Here is a 25,434-nt window from a genome sequence, read left to right on the forward strand (position 1 = left end):
CCATATGGAATTCCGGAATTAAAGTCCTTTTCTTTAAAACTTTGAAACTGTTGTATCCCTACATTACGGTCCTTACGGGTTCTGATGAAAAATCAGCTGTTAATCTCATTGAGTATCCTTTGTACATGATGAGTCACTCTTTTCATGCTGATTTCAAGATTCTCTCTTCATCCTTCATCGGTTTGATTCTAATATGTGACTGTGAGGATGTGTTTCAATTCATTCGACTTGTATTTTGTTGAGCTGCTTAGATCAGTAAATACATGTATTTAATCACATCTGGAAGGATTTTGGTTATCATTTCTCCAAATATACATTTTTCCCCCTTGTCTTATTCTACTCCTGAGTCTCCAGTTGTGCCTATTTCAGAATGCTTGTTTGTGTCACAGATCTTTTAAGCTCATCAATATTGTTTTTTCCCCCTCTTTCTGTTAAGATGCAGTGAACTCTACTGACCTACCCTCAAATTCACCTTTTCTTTCTTTTGCCTGCTGAATTCTGTTGTCAAGCACTTCTAGTGATTTTTCATTTGTTATTGTTCGTATCAACTCCAGGATTTCTTTTTGAGTCTTTTATTTTTTAAGCTTGTTTATTTATTTTGAGAGACAGGGGAAGAGCAAGGGAGGGGCAGAGAGAGAGGGAGGGAGAGAATCCCAGGCAGGCTCCATGCTGTCAGCACAGAGCCTGATGCGGGGCTTGAACTCACGAACCATGAGATCATGATCCGAGCCAAAACCAAGAGGCAGGCGTTTAACTGACTGAGCCACCCAGGCACCTCTCTTTGAGTCTTTTAAAAATAACTACGTGTACATTTTATTGATATTCTGTTTGGTAAGACAAACTTTTCATACTTTTCATTAGTTCTTTAATCTTGCTTCCCAATAGTTCTTTGATTGAATTTAAAGTAGCTGATTTAGTTTTTGTCTAGTAATCCCAATGGATTGTCTTCCTCAGGGACAGTTTTCTTAAAATTTTTTATACTATGTACCATCTTGTTCATTTGCATATTAGTCTTATTGTCCAAAACCAGACATTTAATATAATTCAGCAATTCTAGAAATAAAATTATTTTTTCTCTCCAGGATTCGTTGTTATTTTTTCTGTTTTTACTAGTTACTGAATTTTCCTAATTGTGTTTTTTTTTCTGCCTTTTTCTCCCATTTCATTCTTTTCAGCTGGCTTTGTTGCTGGCAAATGTCTTATATTCCTAACAATAAGTCCCCTATGGACATCTCTTTCCCCAGGGCTTCATTTTAAGCTTTTTGTTTAGCCTGTTTGCAACAATTCTTATCCTCTGCCTGAGGCTGCTGTGGTAACAAAACATTGCTACTCATTATATTTTACAAATGATCCTAGGTAACAGTTGTTCTCACCTGGCAAAACTTGATTCAGGTCAAAGAAAATGAGGCCTTGGAATCAGGTCTTCTAGGAAACCACCAGATTGGTTAAGTAATGATCATTCTCTAGTAATGCACTTTTGAAAGAGCTCCATCTCAGTTCCCATTCAATTAGTTATCAAGCTACTTGTTTTCATAGTGAAAGGTTGTTTATTTTCAAGGTTAACACACGTTTGGGGTACGGGAGATGAGAATAGAGCAAGTTATATTGCCAAAAATTTTCCCATTATTACTGAGATGCAGCTATTTCATTAATATATTCTCTCGAATTGTTGCAAGGCTTTGTTTTATTTCTATAGTTCTCAACAAATTTACTATGACAATTATGTCAGTGTTATTTTTTATTTTATTCAGGTGATGATTTTGCAAGGTCCTTAATCTGCTATTCCCAGTGGTAATCTGTCATTTTCTGGTGTTTTTAAAAGGTATATATGTTTTAGTAGTTTATTTCAATTAATCATGTCATACATACTCTGTGGTAACCTCATTTTGAGAAAACTATTGTATGAAGAAGAGGGAAGAAGCTCTTTTTCTAATAGAAACAATAAATTTGCAACAATTAGAGTTTCTTCAAAGGTAGGACAAGTCACTTTGTCAAATAAGCACTTTCTTAGGTCATCTTTCAAGGGTACCACTGAAAATATCCTTTGTGGTCTGTAATGAAGTTTTGAATTAAATGAATTCTAAAATCTATTCCAATAATGAGTTTTTCCTAAAAATCTATTATTTCAGTTTATTGAGAATATCAATAAAATTCCAATTCCAAAAAACAATGCATCTATGTGTGAAAGTTAGTATTAGTACATGAAGAAATAATATCTTTAAGTGGAGGTATAAGGTGTGTATATATAATTATTTAAAGAGCGAATTTCACAATCACATACTCATTTGAGGACTGAGACTAATATTAGAATATATTATCATAGAAACATGCTACTGAAAAGTCATGAGGGAGCATAAGACAAGCTGACACCCCGCAAACACTGCCTCCCCCCACCCCATAAGATCTGTGTGATATTCCTCAGGCACTCCTGGATGCCCAAGAATAAAGGAAAGGAAAGAAAACAAATGGTTAACTGATAGAGATCACAGTCCTGCAGGACAGGAGTCTCCATCAGTTTACGAATATCTTAGTCAATTACAAGAAAAAGGCAATCTCATCAATAGCCTAATGTCCGGAAACCTATAGACTTTGCTTCCTGGATCCCCAACAGCACCTTTTCCTCCATAGTGATGGGGGGACAAAGGCAAGAAGGAAATGGCAGGTAAAATTAAAATTCCTTGTAACCTGCAGCCCATTGACAAATACTTGAGGCAAATACAGAGTATAACATTTCTCCAGGAACCCCCTATCCCCCTAATGTTAATGCCTTACCAAAGGGAAAACAACCTTAGCTTGATAATAACTGTGAGTCTTCTTTAGCATATGAAAACAGCTTTGGAAACTTGCTCTTGTCTTTACCTCCCCCAACTCCATAGTATATAACCAGTCAGTCTTCTACCCCAGTGTAGCTCTTTCTGCCTAGGGGTCCTGTCCCCATGCCTTAATAAAATCACCTTTTTGCACCAAAGGCATGTCAAGAATTCTTTCTTGGACATCAGCTCCATACCCACATCACTCCAAAACCCCATCAAAAAAGATAAAAGATACCCAGATGAAGTTATTGAATTTTTTTTCAGCTTCTGCAATTTTTGTTAAGAAGGAGCTAATTTGTATTTTAATGATCAACATTTACTCGTGGTATATATGACCCTGACATTTATTGTAAAAGATACCCAAATCAATATAAAACATGTCCAATTTTGTGAATACTCAATAACTACAATACAAATAGGAAACGTCACAAAACCAATAGGTGTTGTGGCATTTTAAATTTTTTTTATCTTTATTTTTGAGAGAGAGGGACAGAGTCAGAGCACGAGCAGGGGAGGGACAGAGAGAGAGGGAGACACAGAATCTAAAGCAGGCTCCAGGCTCTGAGCTGTCAGCACAGAACCCGAAGTGCGGCTTGAACTCACGAAATGTGAGATCATGACCTGAGCCGAAGTGGGACGCTCAACAGACTGAGCCATCCAGGTGCCCCGTAACATTTGTAATAATGACAATATGATATGTTAGAACATAATTTCATTCTTTTTGTAATTTAACCTCTGGTTTTCTGCTAGTTTCCATGTGTAATTGCTGTGTTCCTCATTGTTACTCTAGTACTTGTATGTTTGTCCTACCTAATATCTTTCTAGTACATTTTCAGTGACATCCTTATTTTTGTATAATGGCTTTTTATAATGGAAAAAGTAAGGAATATTTGCTTGTGCCTCTGTAAAGTAATTATGTCCACCCCAAAGTGGCCCTTTTACTTGAAAGACTACTCTGTCTAGGCTCCTATATTACTTAACATATTCTTTGTATGTTTTATATGTCCATTAAACATATGTATGTGAAACGGCACTTCAAAATAAAACTTGAAGGGCACCTGGGTGGCTCAGTGGTTAAGCATCTGACTTCAGCTCAAGTCGTGATCTCACTGTCCATGAGTTTGGGCCCCAAGTCAGACTCTGTGCTAACAGCTCAGAGCCTGGATTCTGCTTCAGATTCTGTGTCTCCCTCCCTCTTTCTCTGCCCCTCCCCCACTCACACTCTGTCTTTCTCTCTCTCTTTTAAAAGTAAAAACCAAAAAAAAAACATTAAAAAATAGAGACTGTTCCTTACGCCTTTCTAAAATAAAACATCAACACATAGTACTGTGCATATATTTTATCTATACTCACACTTCAAGCCATAGAAGACTAGTTTGGATTGAAGAAATAGGTTGAAAGTAGAATTAGAACAATTACTGAGATATTCATGTTATTTGTCGTTTCAGTTGTATTCTTTTCTGCACTTTCTAATGCTTCATAATCATCTTGGGAAACAGAAGCTATCATATGAATAAAAGAATCTGAAAGGTCAGCAGGCTGAAGTGTGAAAGCAGAGTTGTAAGGTAAGGATTATTTAGTCTGGACGAATTAAATTTGAGGAGAGAAAAAACTAGTTTCTGCGAAATCCTGAAAGGAGGAGAGTGTAATATTGCCTTTTGAAGTGCTTTCTTTTTTGTTAACATGTATGTATATTTTCTTTCATTTTTAAAAATTTATTTCTTTATTTTGAGAGAGAGAGAGAGAGAGAGAGAGCAAGTAAGGGAGTGGCAGAGAGAGAGAGAGAGAGAGAGAGAGAGAACGAATCCCAAGCTGACCCCGCACTGTCAGAGCAGAGCCTGATATGGGGCTCAAACTCAGAAGCCATGAGATGGTAACATGAGCTTAAATCAAGAGTTGGATGCTTACCCAACTGAGCCACCCAGGCTCAGTATATTTTCTTGATAAAAATTAAAATGTAGAAAAATTAGAGTGAAAAGGGGAAGTCCGACCAACCCCAACCTATTTAATTTCCCTCTTCTCTTCATAGAAGTTCAGCTTTCATCTGGTTTTTCATGAATTTGTATGTTTATAATCATGTGCATACACACACTTACAGTTATTCTTTATTATGCTTTAATTATCTGGTCATTTTTTTCTTGTTACTCATGGGTTCTAGTTCATTCCTTATTTGATAGTATATATGATAATGTGTTTATCCACTCATTTATTGAGGGACATCTAGATATCAAAATTTGCTACTATAGACAACTATTAGACAAGTGGTTTTTAGGTTTTTTTCAATCTAAGCTGATAAACTGTGATTTTTAACAGGTGTCTTTAATCCATTGTCTTTTCTTATTGGTTCTGTGTATACTTGTTACAAATATCATATTTTATACATGTTTATTTTTATAGTTTATTCCATATACCATAGTGTGGTCAGCACAGTCTTTCATTGAAATATCACTGTTCTGATTTACTAACCCAAGTAGCATTCTGAGAAAAAGCTATATACGTATTTTGTGATAAACTATATTACGTATACTATAGTGTGATAAACACATTTATTCACTGAAACCACACTGTCTTGATGCAAGGAATGGGTAGCATTCTCTGAAACATCTTTTATAAACGTGTATTTTCATAGACTATTATATACAAACTTGTACCTATTTCATCCATTGAAATAAGAATACCTGGATGCAACGAAAAGTTTACACTCTTTAAATGTATCCAATATGTATGTGTTTTCTGAGTGTATTATATGCAGCACAATGTGGTGAAGACATTTAGTTACCGTAATAACAATACCGTGATGAAATGAATAACTGGCACTCTATGAAACATCTTGTATACATGTTCTTTATCTATTACATGTACCATTTTTGTTGAGTAATTTTTTGTCATACTGAAAAACACATCACATGGAATCAGCCCTTTTAAAAAATTCAGTGGACAGTACAGCATTTTTAACTATAAGCAGAATATTGGACAGTATCTCTCAAGAGCTTTTTTATCTTTCGTAACTAAAATTTTACACTCATTTAATGGCAGCTCTTTATTTTCCCTTTTCCTCAGTGCTTATCAACCACCATTCTACCTTCTGCCTTTGTAAGTTTGATTACTGTAGATGCCTCATAGAACTAGAACCATGCAGTAATTTTCCTTTTGTGACTGGCTTATTTCACTTATGTTCTTAAGAAGTTATCACATATGACAGGATTTTCTTCATTTACATAACTAAATAATATCCCATTTTATTTGTTTACCACCATTTCCTATTCATTCACCTATCAATGGAAATTTAGGTTGTTGGAACCTCTATAAAAAATGCTGGAATGAATTTGGAAGTAAAACTACCTTCTTGAGATCCTAATATCCATTCTTTTGGATAAATATCCTGAAGTGGAAATTTTGGATCATATAGTATTAGAATATTTTTTTGTGGCACACCTATGCTGCTTTCCATCATGTCTGTACTAGTCTACAGCAACAGGAACAGTGTACCAGGCTTCCTTTTTCACTGTACTGCCACTAGCATTTGTTATCTCTTCTATTTTCAATATTAGCCATCTTATCATGTGTGAGGGGATAGCTCAATGTAGTTTTCATTTGCATTTTGGTGGTGACTGGAAATGTTGAGCATCTTTTCGTATGCCTATTGGCCATTTGAATGTCTTTCTTTGAAGACATTTCTTTGAAAAATGTCTATCCAAAATATTCACCCATTTTGTAATCAGATTATCAGTGTTTTGCTACTGAGATGTAGGAGTTCCTAGAATATATTGGGTACTAACTGTTCTCAAATATATAGTTTACAAATATTTTCTTTCATTCCTTAGATTTCCTTTTCACTCTGTCACCATTCCCTTTCTGGTGCAGAAAATTTTCTGCTTGATACAGTCCCACTTGTGTATTTTTGTTCTCGATGCTTTTGTTTTTTGTGTCCTGTGTAAGGAATGATGGTTAAAAACCAATGTCATGAAGCTTTCACCTCTGTTTTTTCTAAGAGTTATACCATTTCAAAAGGTTTTATATTTAAGGTTTTAATTCATTTTGAGTTAATTTTTGTGTATGGTATACATACAATAAAGGTCCAATTTCATTCATTTGCATGGGGATATCTAATTTTCCCACATGACTTATTGAGGAGACTTTCCACATTGTGTATTCTTGACACCTTTATGGAATATCACTTGATTGTGTGTGCATGGTTTTATTTCTGGGCTTTTTATTCTGTTCTATTGGTCTTTATATTTCTTTTGTAATAAGTTTTTTTTAATGTTTTGATTACTCTGTGTAATACATTTTGAAATCAGGAAGTATGAAGCTTTTATCTTTGTTCTTATATCTCAGTATTATTTTGGTTATTTCTGTTTTGTGTTCCATATAGATTTTGAGATTGTTTTTGATACTTTTATAAAAAATTGCCATAAGTATTTTGAGAAGATAGCCTTGAATCTATATGCATCACTTTGGGAAATATGGACACTTTTTTATTAAGTGTTCTAATTCATGAACATTTCTTTCTTTCTTTCTTTCTTTCTTTCTTTCTTTCTTTCTTTCTTTAATTAATTAATTTTTTTGCCCATTCAGTTTCTTTTATCAGTGTTTCATAGCTTTTGGTCTACAGATCTTTCACCTATTTGATTACATTTATTTGTAGGATTTTTCTTCTGTTTGGGGTATAAATGCTTTTTTGTTTTTTTATTGTAAATCGGATTGTTTTCTTAATTTCCTTTCACGTGGATTTTGGTAGTGTATAGACATGCAATTTTTTTCTCAATGTTTATTGTGTTGAAAGGAAATTTATTGTACTTGTTTATTCTAACAGTTTTTTGCTGTTGTTGAATCTTTAATGTTTTCTATATACTGGATGGTGTTACCTGGAGACAGAAAATTTTAATTCTTTATGGATGACTTATATTTGTTTGTTTTTCTTCCCTAATTGTTCTGAATAGGTCAGGTAGTTTCACAAGTTGCTAGAATGGCCATACTTGTCTTTCTTAGATGAAAAGTTTTCAGTTTTTCATCATTGAATATAATCTTTGTTATGGGATTATCATATGTGGCCTTTATGATGTTGTAATGCTGTTCCTCCTTTGAGTAGACAATGTATGGCTCTGTTTCTAACCATGCTCTTTTTAAAAAAAAATATATTTATTTTTTAGAGAGGTAGAGAGAATATGAGCCAGGTAGGGGCATTTAGAGAGAGAGAGAGAGAGAGAGAGGGAGAGAGAGAGAATCCCAAACAGGATCTGCGCTGTCAGTACAGATCCTGAAGCAGGACTTGAACTCACAAACTGGGAGATCATGACTTGAGCCAAAATCAAGAATCAGCCACTTAACCAACTGAGCCACCCAGGCACTCCTCTCACCACACTCTTAACCCGAGCAGCCACAAAAATGATCACCTATCTTCTCCACCATTGGCCTTCTCCATAATGTATTAGGGTTGAATGAAGCTTTGGACATTTTTGTGTTTGTTTCTTTTTGTACCAGGATTCGTTTCCTTTCATCAGAACTAAATGAAGGTGGATAATCACATGTCAACATAATTGGGTTTTTTTCTGTTTTATTCTTCCATAATAAGTGTTTTCTTGTTTTTGTTTTTGTTTTTGTTTTACATTTTAAGGGTAATTCATTAAGAGGTAACAGGAATAATGCTGTTCATTCCATGTTTGGAATAGGGGTGTTATCCTTTAATCAGACTAACAGAATAGGAAGAGATAGAGCAGAAGCAGAATAAAAGGACATACTAGCAGAGATACTTTAAAAATAATTAAAGGAGGGCACCTGGCTGGCTTAGACTGTAGAGTGTGCAATTCTTGATCTTGGTGTTGTAAGGGTGAGTCCATGTTGGGCATAGGGATTACATAAAAAAAAAAAACAAAACAACGAAGGACATTGTCCAAAAGATTGAAGAAACCCTAAATATTCCAAGTAAGAGAAATAAAAGGAAATTGTACAGTAGGCCATGTTGATGAAATTATTGATATTTAAAAGTGAGGTCATGTAGGATATCTTCGAAGAGAAAATATACTTAAGAGATGAGCAACCAGTGAATTTACTGTTGACTTGTCAACAGCAGTGATGGAAGCCAAAGGCCAGCAGAATATTATACTTTTGCCAAAAAAAACCCCTAAAGCGCAACGTAGGATAATGCATTCAATGAAAATGTTATTCACAGCTGAAGGAGGATCTAAAACTGAATGGATGGTAAAAGAATTAATGTGTTCCACGATACGTATATGATCTAGGAAGAGAGAAAATGTATTGGTCCACTTTAGAATTAACTTAAATATGCATGCACAAATTTCCAGAGAAAGCACTAAAAGAATAGAAATGGAATGTATATATTTTAAATTAATGGAAAGAATAATGCGGCAAGATTGAAAAATCAGTTTCAAAGGAAGGAAAAAGGAATCAAAGATTATTTTGGGACAAAATAAATGGTGTGAATAAATCCTATAGGCGTTAAATATAAATTAAATGTACATTACTTACAAGTGGACTCATTGTTTCCATTAAAAGACCAACTTTCTTAGAAAGGATTCAAAATGGTTAGCAAGGCTGGCCCGCAGGCACTATGGTCTTCGTCACCACACAGCTTTGCCTCCCTGAGAGGTACTGGAGAGTCTAAGAGGTGCTTCAACTCGCAGGGCATTTCCAGGGAAGGAAGAATCAGCGCTACAGACTGGTGGTCGGAGCTGTCACCAGAACTTTTGTGAAATGTAAAAAAGTGCGAAGACTGAAGAGGAGCATGAGGACACTCTGGATTAATAGAATTATGCCTGCATCCCAGGAATACAACCTGCAGTACACCCAGCTTTCATTGTCAATTTAATTAAGTGCCAGGTGGAGGTCAACGGAAAGTACTTGAAGGTCTTGCCATCTATGAACCAAAGACTTTTAAATCTTTGACTGCTTTGGCCATCAGAAGGCAACAGGAAGGATTTGCTGATGAAGTTTTGGAGTGATGGGGGGCTCATGGGGTCCAGAGCTGATGGCCAAGAAAGAATTCTTGAAGACGTCATTGGTGTAAAAAGGTGAAAATAAAAGGTGATTTTATTAAAGCACGGAGGCAGGACCCGTGGGCAGGAAGAGCTGCACTGGGGTTGTGAGGGGTAACTGATTATATACCCTCAGGCTGGGAGGGGGTCAGGGATAGAGTATGTCTCTAAGGAATTTTGGAAGCAAGGTTTTCAGGAGCTTGAAGGGCAGCTGTTGCTAGGGAAGCACCATTTATTACTGTTTAATAAAGCCACAGTCATGAGACCCTTAAGATGTATATTGATGGGTCATACACTTGCAGAATGATTGCCAGCATATATCTTAGGGCAGTTGAGATAAAGGAAGTAGACCTACAGGATCCTCGAAGTTGGGATTAATCTTAAGCCAACGTTCTCTTTTGACCCCAGCAAAGTGTCATCCTTGAGACAGTGGAGCTCCTAGAGTGACATCACTCTGCTGGTCTCAAGGACTTGTCAGTGGGCTAAAGGCAGTAAGGGAATTTCATTTTTCATTTGCCTTAGTTTCCCACATTACCATGGCAAGCACTTATACCCCTTTCTTTTATTCTTGGGTAGCCAGCCAGGAGTGTCTGAGGAATATCACACATATTCCACCCGGGACGGGGGTGTGAGCGTGCCATCCTATATTTTGCCCTCAGCTTGCCCCAAGCTCCCTCATCATTGCTACTGCCTTTGGCACCAGGAATGAGCCTGAAGGTCTATTTTCCAGAGTGGTGCAGTATCACTGAGGGGGAGTCCAACACTGCCTGCCATTTGCAGCTGAGTGTCTTAGGAAAAGATTTTTTTCTCCCTGATGATCACTCTAACTAAAATAGAGGCTAAAAATTACCTGTAAACAGTGTATATGTTCTCTTGTAAACAGTGTATATGTTCGGTAGGCAATCATATTAATTTACATTTTAGTAACTGGTTTTAGAGAAGGGTTTCTTCCCTCATTGGAACAGATTCAGAAATCTCTTGCACAGATTCTGTGAATAAAGCTCATGTGGTATTGAAGAAAAAAAGATCAACAGTATGCAGTTTATAACAGATACACTCATAAAATGTAAGTGTGCAAACAGATTGATGTACAAGGATGGAGTAGTTTAAAACATATAAATATTAATCAGATAGTTTATGTCATTATATTTTAATATTATAAGTATATAAAGGGATAAAAATTATATTTAGATACATTCTTGTTTTCACTTAGAAAGTTACAATAGAGTATCCTATAATACCTGATTATGTCCACTTAAAATATATAAAGCAAAAATTTAGAGAACCACAACTTACAAAAGAAGTTCACAATTATGATAGGGGATATCATTACATCCCTGTACAGTGATAATAAGGTTTTACAAGTCATAAATAAATAAATGTATCTAGGGGTGCCTGGGTGGTTCAGTCGGTTGAGCATCTGACTCTTGATTTTGGTTCAGGTCATGATCCCAGGGTTGTGGGATCAAGCCCCACATTGGGGCTTAAGGCTCCTTCTTCTCCTCTCCCCCGACTTGCATTCACTCTCTCTAACTATATATATATATGTGTGTGTGTGTGTGTGTGTGTGTGTGTGTGTGTGTGTGTCTAAAATCAAGTCATCTGAATGACTCATGGATACTGTAGTATTTTACCTTGTCAACTTCCTCCTTCTGATTTTTACCACCCCCCTCCTCTTTCTTCTTCTTTTCCTTCTTCTACTATTCCTTTGTCATAGGGCTTCCATGATTGTACCCTCTGCTTTTCTTCTTATCCTCTCATCTTTTTCTTCCTTTTATTCATTCCTTTTCTTATTACCAGTGTGGTATAGGTATTTCCCAATTTTTGACCTTAACTCTCTTTACTTGTTTTAATCTTCACAAATTTAACTATGACTGAAACACAGCTGGACTCCAAAATCTGTTATTTTTTAAATGTTTATTTTTGAGAGAGAGAAAGAGAATGAGCAAGAGAGCATGAGCAGGGGAGGGGCAAAGAGAGAGGGGGACAAGGATCCAAAGCAGGCTCTGTGCTGACAGCAGAGAGCCCTATGCGGGCCTTGAACTCATGAACTGTGAGATGATGACCTGAGCTGAAATTGGATGCTTAACCAACTGAGCCACCCAAGTGCCCACAAAATCTTTCTCTCTAAATCTAACCTCAGTTCTGAGCTCTAGGGAACCAGAAATATAAATACCCTGATAGTATTTGAGTACTATTCATTTATTGAAACATTTATTGACTACCTATTAAGTTATAGGTACTGTATAAGTAAGAGTTTCAGTAGACAGAGATTCCAGCCAATATGTTCAATCAAATCATACTGGTTCTTAGTTATTGTTTTTGTTGACATGTCACAGTAAACTATAAATCATGTAGGGAATTACTTCTGGGGCACATAAGAAATCAGGAAGACTTAAAAAGTTATACATTATCTGAGTTGTGAAAGTGTGATATTAATAAGAAAAAGAAAACATTGTGAAAGTGAATGAAGGAAATAGAAAAAATACTGGATGAGCAAACTTGAATGCTTATAAAACGTGTGATAATCTTCTGTATGATTTACTGCACAATAAGGTTATTAATTAAAGCAAAAATATGATGTCAAACTTTTTTGATTGCCAAATCTTAAAAAACCTGATGAGCCCAGTAGTTTCAGTCTGTCCCCTCTTAATACACTCTTGTTTCTTTGTTCAGGAAACTGACCTGTAAGGAGCACATCACTTGAGTTTCCTTTTCCTCCATCATCTGGTTGGATTAAGGAGTATATCAGAGTGTAAGGAGAGAGTGATTTCAGGGAAATTATTCTGGTTGCCTTCCTGTGGACTGGTCTCTGGGTCATCTCATCCCTTGAATAAAAGTCCAAAAATATTTCCAAGACAACTTTCTATCTTTTAATGCTTTCCTGTTACTACTCTCTCTATCCTTATCCATTTGGGATGCAGAAGTTGTAACAGTCCTGGGATACTGCACCATCCCTTTTTTTACACTGCTCTATGCCTATTATTTGTAAATAATTTCCTTCATTCTAATTTTTGGGTGCCATCTGTTTTGTGGTACCCCTCGAGTGAGACAATAAATGGTACTAGAAGTGGATCTAAGACCCAGTCTCAAAATATGTGTTGCAATTGAATTATTCACATATTCATGGAATGGAAGGAAAATTTCATTGTTGAGAAGTGTTACCTGTATAATCATTGGTATTTTGTGACATCACAGGTACACAAATCACCTTCAATATCTTACATAGATGGTAGGTACAGTTTTTGGTTCTAAGTCAGAATATAACACTAATAGCACACCATGCTTCTTAATTTATATGATGGACTTGTTGTGTTCCCTGTGTTTATAGATCTATATTTCTCATCTAGATGAAGGACAAGAATAGATAACGCTGCGAGGTAAGGAATGGAATTTCATCATATTTCTGTTTTTCCCTTGAGATACACTTTCAGTCTTGCTCCAGGTGGCGACATGTATGGAGTACATTGGTGGGTGTCCTTTCCAATGCTTTTTAATGTGCATCAGTAAGGAGCCTTGAGAAGAGATCAGAGCAGTGTAAAAGAGTAGCATACAGACATTGATTTCCCAGACGCACTCCTTGCAGGATTGGACAGTGGCTGAGCTATGTCTTTTGTCTGAAGTTCCTACCCTCTCTGAAGGGGACTTATGAGACTTCCTTCCTTGCTCTAGTACGCCCTCCCACTCCTCATCACTTATGAGCCAGTAATGGTCACAGCTCTGGGATGCCACACAATCCCACGTCTTTTCCCTGCAACCTGCCCACACCACTTAAGATTAATTCTTTTATTAAATCATCCTTTATTTATCATCATTTGACTGCCCATCTGTTTCTGGAGCACTGATTCTTCTGATAATATTTGTAGAGATGTGGGGAAAGGAAGTTTTTCACATCTGTGGTGAAAATTGTGTTGATAAAATTACTTGTGAGAACAGTTGGGTAGTAGCCATAAAGTTGGAATGCATATATCCTATAACACAGCAATACTGTTTCAAGAAGAAATTTTTAAGCGTGTGCAGAGGGATTCATGTGTACTCATGGCTCCTTGCCATAATGTTTATTATGGTGATGGTGTATAAACAATCCATCTTTACCCCAAAGAGTGGTTGAAAAAATAAATGATTTCATTATGATACAGAATACCAGGCAGCAGTTAAAATGAGTAATGTAAACCTATTCATATAAGAGCATGGACAAAGCTCAGAAATACTGTGAAATTAAAAAGGTGGAAATGAGTTTGTACAATATGTTTTAAAACCCATAAATAAAACTATTTATTGTTAATGTATACATACAAATATAGTAAAAATTAGAAAACATAGTGGATGTATTAGTTATGTATTCCTGTGTACCAAATTGCACTGAAGCTTCAGTACCCAAAATAGCAAATATTTATTATCCTACAGTTTCTGTGGTTCAGGAATCCACGTGCAACTCAGTTGTTGCCTCTATTTCAAGGTTTTTCTTGAGGTTGTAGTCAAGCTGTCAGCAGGGATTGCACTCATCTCGAGACTCTACTGGGGCTAAGAGATGCACTTCTAAACTGGCTCATGTGGGGGTTGCCAAATGTTATTTTCTCACAGGCTCTTCATGTCTTGGGGACTCCATTCCTTACCATGATAGGGGGGCCCTTCCTTCGAGGTTATGGCAGCTGGATTCTCGAGGGAAGGTAAGCAAAGAATGAGAGTGAGGGCTCAGGATCGAAGGCACAATCATTTTGTAACCTGACCTCAGAGGTGACTTCTCATCACTTTGGCCATATTCTATTTGTTAGAAGCATGTCTCTATTTCGTAATGATGGGGAAAGATTACCGTCGGGCATGAATACCAGGAAGTAGGACTCATTGGGACCATCTTAGAGGCTGCCTCCCACAAAGGTATATGACACACAGTGAACACACCGGGTAATGCTTATTTCTGGAGACAGAAAGTTGAAAGTGTTACTATGGGGTATGTGCATTAGTTGCAAGTGTAAGATTTTCCTTTAATAGCAGGGTATTTTCTTGTTTGACATAGACATTTGGGGAGAGAACATTGTAGGCAGAATATTGAGAATAAAGGCAAAAAAGAATGGAGCAGCCTTTAAAGTTTTTTTTAACGTTTATTCATTTTTGAGAGACAGAGCATGAGTGGGGGAGGGGCAGAGAGAGAGGAACAGCCTTTTGAGTAATGGGAAAGGCATGTCGTTTATTATGTCTGAAGCCATATTTTTATACCTTCATTTTTAAGTAGTGCTTAATACAATGTCTTGATCACAATAAATTCTTTTTTTGTATATACATTTTTTTAAATTTTTATTTATTTTTGAGAGAGAGAGCATGAGCAGGGGAGGGGCAGAGAGAGAAGGAGACAGAGGATGCAAAGCGGGTTCTGTGCTGACAGCGGACAGCCAGATGTGTGGCTCCAACTCCGGAGCTGCAACTCCCGAGCTGCGAGATCAGGACCTGAGTTGAAGTCGGATGTCCAACCAACTGAGCCACCCAGGCCCCCCTGACCACAACAAATTCTTAGTGTCCATTTTTCAATTTTGATTGAAAATAGAATAATTCATCCCTAAAAGAAAGACTTTGATATTTGTGTAGGCTGATAACAAGTATTTAGGGCTACACCACTGTTGCTTTGCTATAGATTTGACAGAAGTTTTGTTCGGTTCCTTGAATTTCCACCCATTAGTTGCTGAAATATACCCTATTAATGAGTTACATGAAGATCGCATAATCTTTTGTGTTAATAGTACTTGTGGCTGTTTTCTCTCCCAAATAGCTTAGATGACTGTAAATTAAAAAAAAATAGACTTTTGTTTCTTTTTATCAGTTTGTCCTGAATTAATTTCAGTTTCTAGTCAGCAGGCCCATTTTGATGATTGTGCCAGCGTGTTTATCCTTCAAGTCTTGCAATCTAATCCCAGTTTTGGGTAATTAAAGTATTTTTTTAATTTTCCAAGTGTGATTTTTTTGAAATTCATTTGTGTCGTTGTTTAAAATATTAGGTGAAGTGACCAGTTTTCCATGGAACACCATTTGTACTCGACAGACCTACAAAATATGATTAATCACATTTAGGTGTTTAAAGATTTTTTTTTAATTAATCAAGCCAGCTTGCCACTTCATAGAAGACAACAGAGAGTTACCAATGTTAAATTTTGTGATTTGGGGTAAAAATTAATATCTTGGAAAATTTGTGACTGTTACCCAATAATTAATAGCTTTTCTTATGAGATTGGTGGTCATATTAATACATACTATTTTGGGATATTATATAATGAAAGGTGTTAGCATTTGGAAAATCTGACCAGTAGTTTTCAGATGACCAATGTTTGATGTTACAAAATTAAGCATGGAGTAAAAGGTGCATTCAGAGGGCAAGATAAACCAATGAATTTGAATGTAGCCAACCAAAAAATATATTGTTAAAATTTTACTTTCCACGTTTCAATTAACCTTGAAATGATAGTTGTTCAATTTTGGTGTAGTATCAAATGAGAATATCTACATGTATCTGAAAATGGTTTTAAAATATCTAGTTTCCAATTACATGTCGATGTTTGGCTCAATTTTCATCATATACTTCAACCAATACGATGTATAGCAACAGACTGAATGCAGAGGCAGATAGGAAAACTTAACTCTCTTCTATTAAACCAGATCTTTAAAAAAAATTTTTTTAATGTTTATTTTTGAGAGAAACATAGTGTGAGTGAGGGAGGGGCTGAGAGAGAGGGAGACAGAATCTGAAGCAGGCTGCAGGCTCTGAGCTGTCAGCATAGAGCCCAACTCATGAACTGTGAGATCATGACTTGAGCCGAAGTCACTTAACCCACTGAGCCACCCAGGTGCCCCCTGTTAAACCAGATCTTAAAAAGACGAAAAACTGCAAAACGATGCTACTTTTCTCCAGATTTTTTAAAGTATAGTTTTTAAAAATTATATTAACATGTAAAGTTTTATTATTATTTTTTAAATATTTTATTTGTTTTTGAGAGAGATACAGAATGTGAGCAGGGGAGGAACAAACAGAGAGGGAGACCCAGAATCTGAAGCAGGCTCCAGGCTCTGAGCTGTCAGCACAGAGCCCAACACAGGGCTTGAACCCACCAACCGCAACCTGAGCTGAAGTTGGATGCTTAACCGGCTGAGCCACCCAGACATTCCTAAAGGTTTCGTATTATTACAATAATAGCTAATTTACAATTTTTGTCAGTTTTAATTTGAAATATAAAAAATATAAAGAGATATGCTCAAACTTTGCCTACATCCTTATTAGGAAAATCTCTTTAAGGTTCTCAACAAATAAACAGTGAGTGTTAAGGCTTCCTAAAGACCAAATAGAGAATCATTGTTCTAAGAGAAATGCGTCAGAATGTGAAATCCAAGGACTTCTGGGTTTTTTTTAAGAGTAGTAATATTTATAGCATGTCCATGTTTTATACACATTTTGTTATGTAAATTAATATACTCATATATTCTACGTAAGTTTTTCCCAGTTTCTTTCACCAAAAGATATGAAATTATTTCAATATATCATGTATTTATAAGTATGTTAAATATTGATCAAAATGACTGTGGAAAATACCTATGCATCAAAGAACATTAGGGTTGGAAGAGGCCTTAGAAATCATGTAGTTCAGGAATTGATAAATATTGTATGTGAACCTGCATTTAAATTACTTAGGGAGCCTGAGTTTTAGAGATTGTTGAATGTTACTCTTGGTATTTTGATTCAGTGAGTTGTGATTGGGGCCAGAAATCTGTATTTTATGAAAGCTACTCCAAATTATCACGATGCATAGCTAGGTTGGAAATTAATAGTTTGGTCCAACTCTGGTATTTTTTTTGGCAGAGTTTGAAAATCTATGGCCAGGGGGCCAGATCCTGTCCCCCATCTGTTTTTGTAAATAAAATTTCATTGAGACTCAGCTGTAACCATTTGTTAATGTATTGACTATCAATGATTCTGGGCCTTAGCAGCTGAATTGAGTCATTAAAATAGAGATCTGTGGCTCAGAAAGCATAAAATATTTAGTGTCTAGCCTTTTACAGAAAAGGTGTGCTGACCTCCATGCTAGAAGAAAATCAGTAAACTTAAAGGTTGTAAATTTTTTTATGTAGTTTGTATTAGAATTCAAATTAGAAATTAGGTCTCTTACCGTGAGGTTCAGTGTGCTCTCTTATGCCTCATGGTTTCTTCAACACAGAAACTATGCTAGAAATAATTATTTGTGTAGATGCTAAATTTAGGAACAAAGTCTGTTAAGTGACCAACTGCTATAGTGCATTTACATTGTAATTTGATTTGGAATTGTTGTTAAGTTCGAAAGCAACATTCCCTGTAACAAACTTGTTAAAGTGAAATAAATGGGCCAAAATATCTTTTGCTTCCAACCTTATTCCCAGTGGTCCATGACTAAAGTTTCTTTTCAAGTGCTGATTTAAAGAACAGTGGTTATGTAATATTAATTGCTGCCATTTATTTTCTGCTCTTTTATGGCAAGCACTAAAATCTTTGTATACATAATCACAATCGTTTCCAAATTTCTTGAATTCCTTCTCTATCCCGGTGGCGTCATTATTAGCTGTGCATTTATCTGTTGTATGTGATGGGCTTCCCAAGATTTAATTTGAATAAAAGTTTCTGAGGCTTTTTAGAAATACTTGCAAATCACTCCATATCTTATTTACTTCTCATAACTTCCCCATGAAGTTAGTATAATGTTCATTTTAGAATTGATGAAATTGTGAGCTGTGAGTTTCAAGCAATGGGCAGAATTTAAACTTATTTTGGTAGGCTCTAAAGGATATGTTTATTCATCACATCACCTGTCAAATTGAGGGAATGCAGTTTTTTTTTTAAGTAATCTCTACACCCAGTGTGGGGCTCAAACTCAGAACTCCAAGATCAAAAGTCACACGCTTTACTGACTGAGCCAGCCACTTACCCCAAGGGAATGCAGTTTATAGATATCTTACTTATTTCACTTAACATAATACCCTCGATATCCACCCATTTTGACTCAGATGGCACAATGTTATTCTTTTTTATGGATGCATAATATTCCTGTGTGTGTGTGTGTGTGTGTGTGTGTAGTATATTGGTGAAGGGAAGTGGGAAGAGGGAGATACAGGCTCCCAGGCTTGGAATGAATAAGTCACGTGAATAAAAGGCACAAGATAAGGAATACAGTGAATGATATGTTAAAGTGATGTAATGTGACAGATGGTAGCTACACTTGTGAACAGAATGTAATGCATAAAATTGTCAAATCACTAAGTTGTACACCTGAAACTAATGTAACGTTGTGTGTCACTCTACGCAAACAAAAAAGGAAGAAACTCTTAGAAAATGCTACAGAATAAATTTACCTCCAAAAGGTGCTATGTGAAACAACCCACACACAGGGGTGCCTGGGTGGCTCAGTTGGTTAAGCGTCCGAATTTTGGGTTTTGGCTCAGGTCATGATCTCATGGTTCATGCATTTGAGCCCCACATCAGGCTCTGCACTGACAGTGGGGAGCCTGCTTGGGATTCTCTCTCTCCCTCTCTCTCTGCCCCTCCCCTGCTCATGCTGTCTCTCAAAACAAACAAACAAACAAACATTAAAAAATTAATTTAAAAAAGTTTAAAAAAAAGAAGCCACACATAAAGACTACATATTGTATGTCTGTTTATATGAAATTACAGAACAGGAAATTTATAGAAACAGAAAGCAAATCAGTAGTTGCCTAGTACTGGGATGAAACAGAAACTGCAAATAGGCACAAAGGAACTTTTTGAAGTTATGTAAATATTCTGAAACTGAATTGTAGTGATTATTGCGCCAAGTATACATTTACTAGAATCATTGAATTGTAAATTTATGATGGGTGCATTTTATAGTATGTAAATATACCTCAATAAAACTTCTATTTTTTAAAAAAAAGTTTTATTTATTTTGAGAGAGGGAGAGAAAGAGAGTGAGTAAGTGAGCAGGGAAGGGGTAGAGAGAATGGGGGAGAAAGAATCCCAAGCAGGCTCTATGCTGCACAGAGCCGACATGAGCTAGATCTCATGAACTGAGAGATCATGACCTGAGCTGAAATCAAGAATTGGATGCTTAACTGACTGAGCCCCCCAGTTGCCCCACCTCCGTAAAACTGTTTTAAATTAGAAGTGGGTTGTTTTAGATCAGAGAACATAATTGAAGGAAGATACTGATATTCTCTAGAATGAGATGAGAACAGAAGAAAAGCTTTTATCAAATCTCTTTTTCTGAATGAATCTGAGGTGATTTTAATTCATTTTTTCCCGTTGGTCACCATACATTTGTTTCTTCAATTGTGACAAAGAAGATTAGCTTTTAGGCCCTGCCTGCCTACAAAAAAGGCAACTTCTGTATCATTGTGCAGAATTTGGTATATTTTCTTTACAAATCACAATTGAGCTGGGATGCCTGGGTGGCTTAGTCGGTTGAGCATCCGACTTCAGCTCAGGTCATGATCTTACAGCCTGTGGCTTCGAGCCCTGTGTCGGGCTCTGTGCTGACAGCTCGGAGCCTGGAGCCTGCTTCGGATTCTGTGTCTCCCTCTTTCTCTGCCCCTCCCCCACTTGCACTCTGTGTGTGTCTCTCTCAAAAATAAACATTAAAAAACTAAAACAAGGGGCGCCTGGGTGGCGCAGTCGGTTAAGCGTCTGACTTCAGCCAGGTCACGATCTCGCGGTCCGTGAGTTCGAGCCCCGCGTCGGGCTCTGGGCTGATGGCTCGGAGCCTGGAGCCTGTTTCCGATTCTGTGTCTCCCTCTCTCTCTGCCCCTCCCCCATTCATGCTCTGTCTCTCTCTGTCCCAAAAATAAAAAAAAAAAAAATTAAAACAAACAAATAATAATTGAGCTTTACCACATTTCTTGAAGCCAACCTTCTGCTTGGGGGTTTGGCCAGATTACTGTCAGTTGAAGTTTTTTGGTGTCAGGAGTTTCTGCCTGCTTAAAGGCCACATTTTAATCCTTTTCTTTTTGCTTTGCCTTGGAAAGATATGGATAACAGCTTTCATCCAGGTCATCTCGCTCAATTCAGTAGTGAATGTTGACTCATGTTTCTCTTCCGTAGCGATTCTGGTATTCTTTGTTATAATGGAAATCAAGCAAAAAGTGTATAACTTACTGAAAATTCAGTCTCCTACCTGGAAAAGAATACCTTAATATTTAAAATATGGGAATCATTGACCATAGTGTAAGTTTGTGTAACCAAATGCAATGTGGATGAACTTTGGAGTTTAGGAAAGATGGATCAGAATGCTATTTTTACCATTGATTAGTCATGTGATCTTGATTTAGCTACTTTACCACTTTCTCTCAGTTTTTTAATATGTAAAGTGAGGAAAATAATCATGTCTACATCATATTGTCTCTCTCTCTCTTAGATATAAGTGTGGTACATATAGTTACATTATGTGATAAATAATATATTTGTAAGTAATATCTGTATCCAATGTGGGGCTCGAACTCATGACCCTGAGATCAAGAGTCATATTCTCTATGGACTGAGCCAGCCAGGTGCCCCTGAAATAAATATTATTATACTCATTTTATATTTATGAAATGTGACTATATATGTTGAGATATATATCTATATTGAGATGGATAACACATGTGTAGCCGTATACAAATAATCCTCAATAAATACTACTTCTCTTGTTTAGCGAATAAAAACATCTGATGTTTTAAAAGAACCTTCCTTCAGGGGCCCCTGGGGGACTCAGTTGGTTAAAGTGCCCAGCTCTTGATTTCGGCTCAGGCGATGGTCTCATGGTTCTGATATGGAGCCCCACATTGGACTCCGTGCCGACAGCATGAATCCTGCTTGGGATTCTGTCTCCCTCTCTCTCTGCCTCTCTCCTGCTTGCCCTCTCTCTCTCTCAAAATAAATAAATAAACATTAAAGAAAAAGTTTAGGAAAAGAACCTTCCTTCAACAACAAGTAGCATGTCATTCACAGACATCAATTATTCCTTATAAATTAAAACCTAAAATGATTATAACATTGTCAAAGGGTGTTCCCGTTTCTTCATTCAAGTCATAATAATACAGTTGTGGAGTCTAGTGTTTAGTCAGTGATTTAGAGAATGCTTATTAATTATTTTGATAGAAGCAAAAAAGTAGTAATTTCATCTGTTGAATTTTTCTCTGTAGTTACATATTTCAGCTGAATTTTTCTCTGCATATCAATATCTATTTTCTCAAGTGTTTTTATCAACCTACCTCACCTTACGTGCTTTGTAAAGCCACTGAAAGTAATGAGAAAATTTATCAAGTTATTTTATATTGGAAGTAGTACGTTTAGTTTGTAAATAGAAATATTGCTGGTTTTGATAGTAGATGCAATCATCTCAAAGTCTGATTGGTGCACATTTTCATACTTTCTTTCTAACATTTTTAGTTTACCATCTTTTTATACAATTTTCTACCCAAAAATTAAAAAAAAAACCAATGTATAGAAATGGTTTCCGCAGTGACTCTTGCTGCTAACAAACATTTGGGTTTTTATAATTTGGCTTTGTTGTAGAAACACTTTACATTTGTCAATGATACTTAAAAAGAAAATGCTGTCATTTTGAATATGATTTTAGGAAGCCACTCTGCTGTAATCATATTCACCAGTTTCCTCAGAAAGGAAATGAATGAAAGACAAAAGGAAAGAAAAAAAGAAAGAAAGGGAAAAAGGAAAGAAAGACAGACAGACAGACTCTGGATGAATAGAAACAGCTGCCCTATTGTACAAAAGCTGAAAAAAATGCTTTATAAAAAAATTGACTTGGCATGTTATACCCCTAGTATTAGGATACATAATGTTTGATTTTCTTTCTTTGGGCATCTTTTGTTCACTTGAAATAGTGCATTTGCATGTGAATGGAAGAAAGCAAAATTATATCCCAAGGTTCATGAAAAGAAATTATTGATTGGCTCTTTAATTGAGCAAACACCATCTGAACCACTTTCTTCATTTATTTTCAGCCTCAACATTAACTGAAACACTTCAGTGAAAATAGTGTTTGTTGTCTAAAGTTTTCAGTTAGCCAAAATGCTACATTATGGTCTATAAAGAATGAGGGTGTCATAACACTTCATTCTGTAGTTGTGGTTGTTCCTGTTTATAGGATTTACTCTTTAAAAAACTGATGTGGCAAGGCCGAGGTTTTGTTTAGTACTGGTGCGCCTTTCCCCACGATGCCAGTGTGCTCAGGAAGTGCTAGTACTTTTCATTTTGGTCCTTATTTACTCATGTTCTTCTGAATTAGAAGGATCTCAAGGAGTTATACTGGCTAGGCAGTTTACATAAAGAAAAAAACTGGATCATCTAGGGACTGTAAAGAAAAGGAAAGTCCAAGCCCCATCTAATGGGGACAGCAGATGACTGCCCCATAGGAATATTGACCCTTATATTGACTGATCGAGCTATCTTCCAGCTTCGCATGAAGAGCCAGACATAATTGATTTTTTTAAAATAATATGAAATCTCCTAGGTGTTCAATAATGAAAGTAATTTTTTTAAACACTTCTTGATTATACTGTATGAATCACCTAAAACTCATCTATAGGTTTCATGTAACTTGAAAAGCCACCAGGTTGTACCCTCTTTTGGGGGAGTTTGCTTTGTGCTCTGGTTGATAATGGTTTAATAATAAAATTTGTCATTCCAATTTCTAATTCATGTCTGTATTACTTCTTCCTCTCTCCATTCATTTATACATTCCTAGAATATTTACTATGGAGATATGACTTAGTAGACTGGATATCCTTCTAGGCATTGGAAATTTTAGCCTAATCAGTCCCTTTCCTCAAGGATATAAGAGATTATATGAGAGGCTGAATATAAGCAATCATGATGCAGAATGATAAATGTGATGAGAGAGGTTGGCATAGTATATAATGGTGACATAGAAGAAAGATACTTAACATTTGTTGTTAATACAGCCTCTTAAATGAGTAAAATGACTACATCTCCCTCTAGCAGTTCTCTGAGAAGAAATGGTTATGGCAGTATGTTCAAGAAACCCGATATCCTGGTGGGGGAGAGATTTGTGGCAAGATGGGCCTTTCAATTCCTCCTAAATAGAGCATCTTTGTCATTTGGCAATTGAAAAAGATGATGCTTTCATTTTACCCTTTGACACCTATTGAGTGTTATTTCTAAAGTGAAATGCTTAGAAGAGTCAATAGACTGTTCCCTTTTTATATTGCTTTGACTAGATGTCAGCAATTCCAATCGTATCAGATCATTTATTACTCTGAGAAAATCCCTTGACAAACCTAGAGATTAATTTGTTGTTGGTGAGCTACTCAGGAGATATTTCTCCTTCTTCCCATAATAGAGAGAGATGCTCACAGTTCAGGCCAGGTTTGGTATTATGGCTTTGTATGAAATACAAGCATCTAAGAGAAGGGAATCAAAGTGAAATCTTGACCTGGTTTCAAATCAAAACCAAATCTCCATGCATTGTCAAAATCCTGGGCTTGCTTTATTGCAAGGGCAGTTCATGCAGAGAAAAGATAAGAGTGCCCAGTAAACAAGTAGCTTTTGGATAGCAGATAAAACTGCAAAATGAAAGCACTTGACTGACGGATGATAAATGTTATTTGTCTGCCTTGAGTTGATATTATATTTTATGGGATATGAAGTAATACCTGCCTTGTAGATTTACACAAGTGTGAACAGGCAAATTTCCTGAAAATGGCTTTTTTGCAATGAGTTTATAGAACTTTAAGGGAAAATTAGTATTAGCTGCTGACTTATTTTCAAAAAACACTCCAGAAGATTCTTACAGCAATATTTATTCGAGGTTGAAAATCAGATAAATATTTCCTTCACATACCAGCAGGGGTTATAGTATTTGCAGAAGGCACAAATTCTCATGATGTTATATGAATAAATACTCTTGCCATACAGAAAATCCCCTATAGACAGGTTACATTAAATTAACTTCTAAGGTTCAGGCACCCGAACGGGAATTTTTTTTTTCAAGTGTGTTATAGGTATTTCACTTTCCCACTCTCACCTGCCAAATCAGCCATTTTAAACATACTGGAGAATTCACTGTTTCTCCTCTGTGACCTTCATGACTAGCCTGAAGGACTGTGGGTATCTCCATATTCGGAGTATTGGATCCTGGAGCATTATACTTTGTGTTCAATGTCCTTGCCACTTGCTAGCTGTGTGGCCTTGGACTAATTGTTGAACTTTCTTGTACCTCAGTGTACTCATTTTAAAAATAGGAATAATAATCCTGACTCATTAGGTTGTTAGAAGGACTGAGGTACTGATGCCTTGAACATGGTAAATGTGCAATTAATATTAATCACCAATTTCTCCTTTCTAAGGCTCCAGTGTTGCCAGCATTTCAGAACCAGAGAGAACAGGGATGAAAATAGTCATGGAGGGAAGAGTTCCAACTGATGATCTTCAAGTTAGGCAGTAAAGATGGGCACCTGCTCTTCTTTTCCAAGAGATGATTTCTTGTTCAAGGACCTTTCGCCTTCCTGGTAAGCTTTGAATTAAGTACTTTTTCTTTGTGTACAAATTTAAGGGGCTATAGGTTTCAGCAGCTTCCAAACCTGATTAGGGGGATATTTCACCAGAAACTCCTTGTTTCTAATTT

General features: G+C 36.4%; 1 protein-coding gene and 1 long non-coding RNA gene across 2 annotated transcripts; both read left to right on the top strand.

The window, feature by feature from the left end:
- The first annotated feature begins 1,748 nt into the window (after positions 1-1,748).
- Positions 1,749-25,314, top strand: LOC122235444. The gene is made up of 3 exons (XR_006213524.1): positions 1,749-1,822; positions 4,262-4,378; positions 25,157-25,314. It is a non-coding gene; the product is annotated as an uncharacterized LOC122235444 (long non-coding RNA).
- LOC102963805 (39S ribosomal protein L20, mitochondrial) lies at positions 9,385-10,557 on the top strand. Its single transcript, XM_007076235.1, is given in 4 exon segments — positions 9,385-9,618; positions 9,621-9,663; positions 9,666-9,758; positions 10,496-10,557. Coding segments are annotated over 4 exon segments (432 nt in total).
- Positions 25,315-25,434: the final 120 nt, after the last annotated feature.

The sequence above is a fragment of the Panthera tigris genome, chromosome X, assembly GCF_018350195.1.
Source record: "Panthera tigris isolate Pti1 chromosome X, P.tigris_Pti1_mat1.1, whole genome shotgun sequence".
NCBI classification, from domain to species: domain Eukaryota; kingdom Metazoa; phylum Chordata; class Mammalia; order Carnivora; family Felidae; genus Panthera; species Panthera tigris.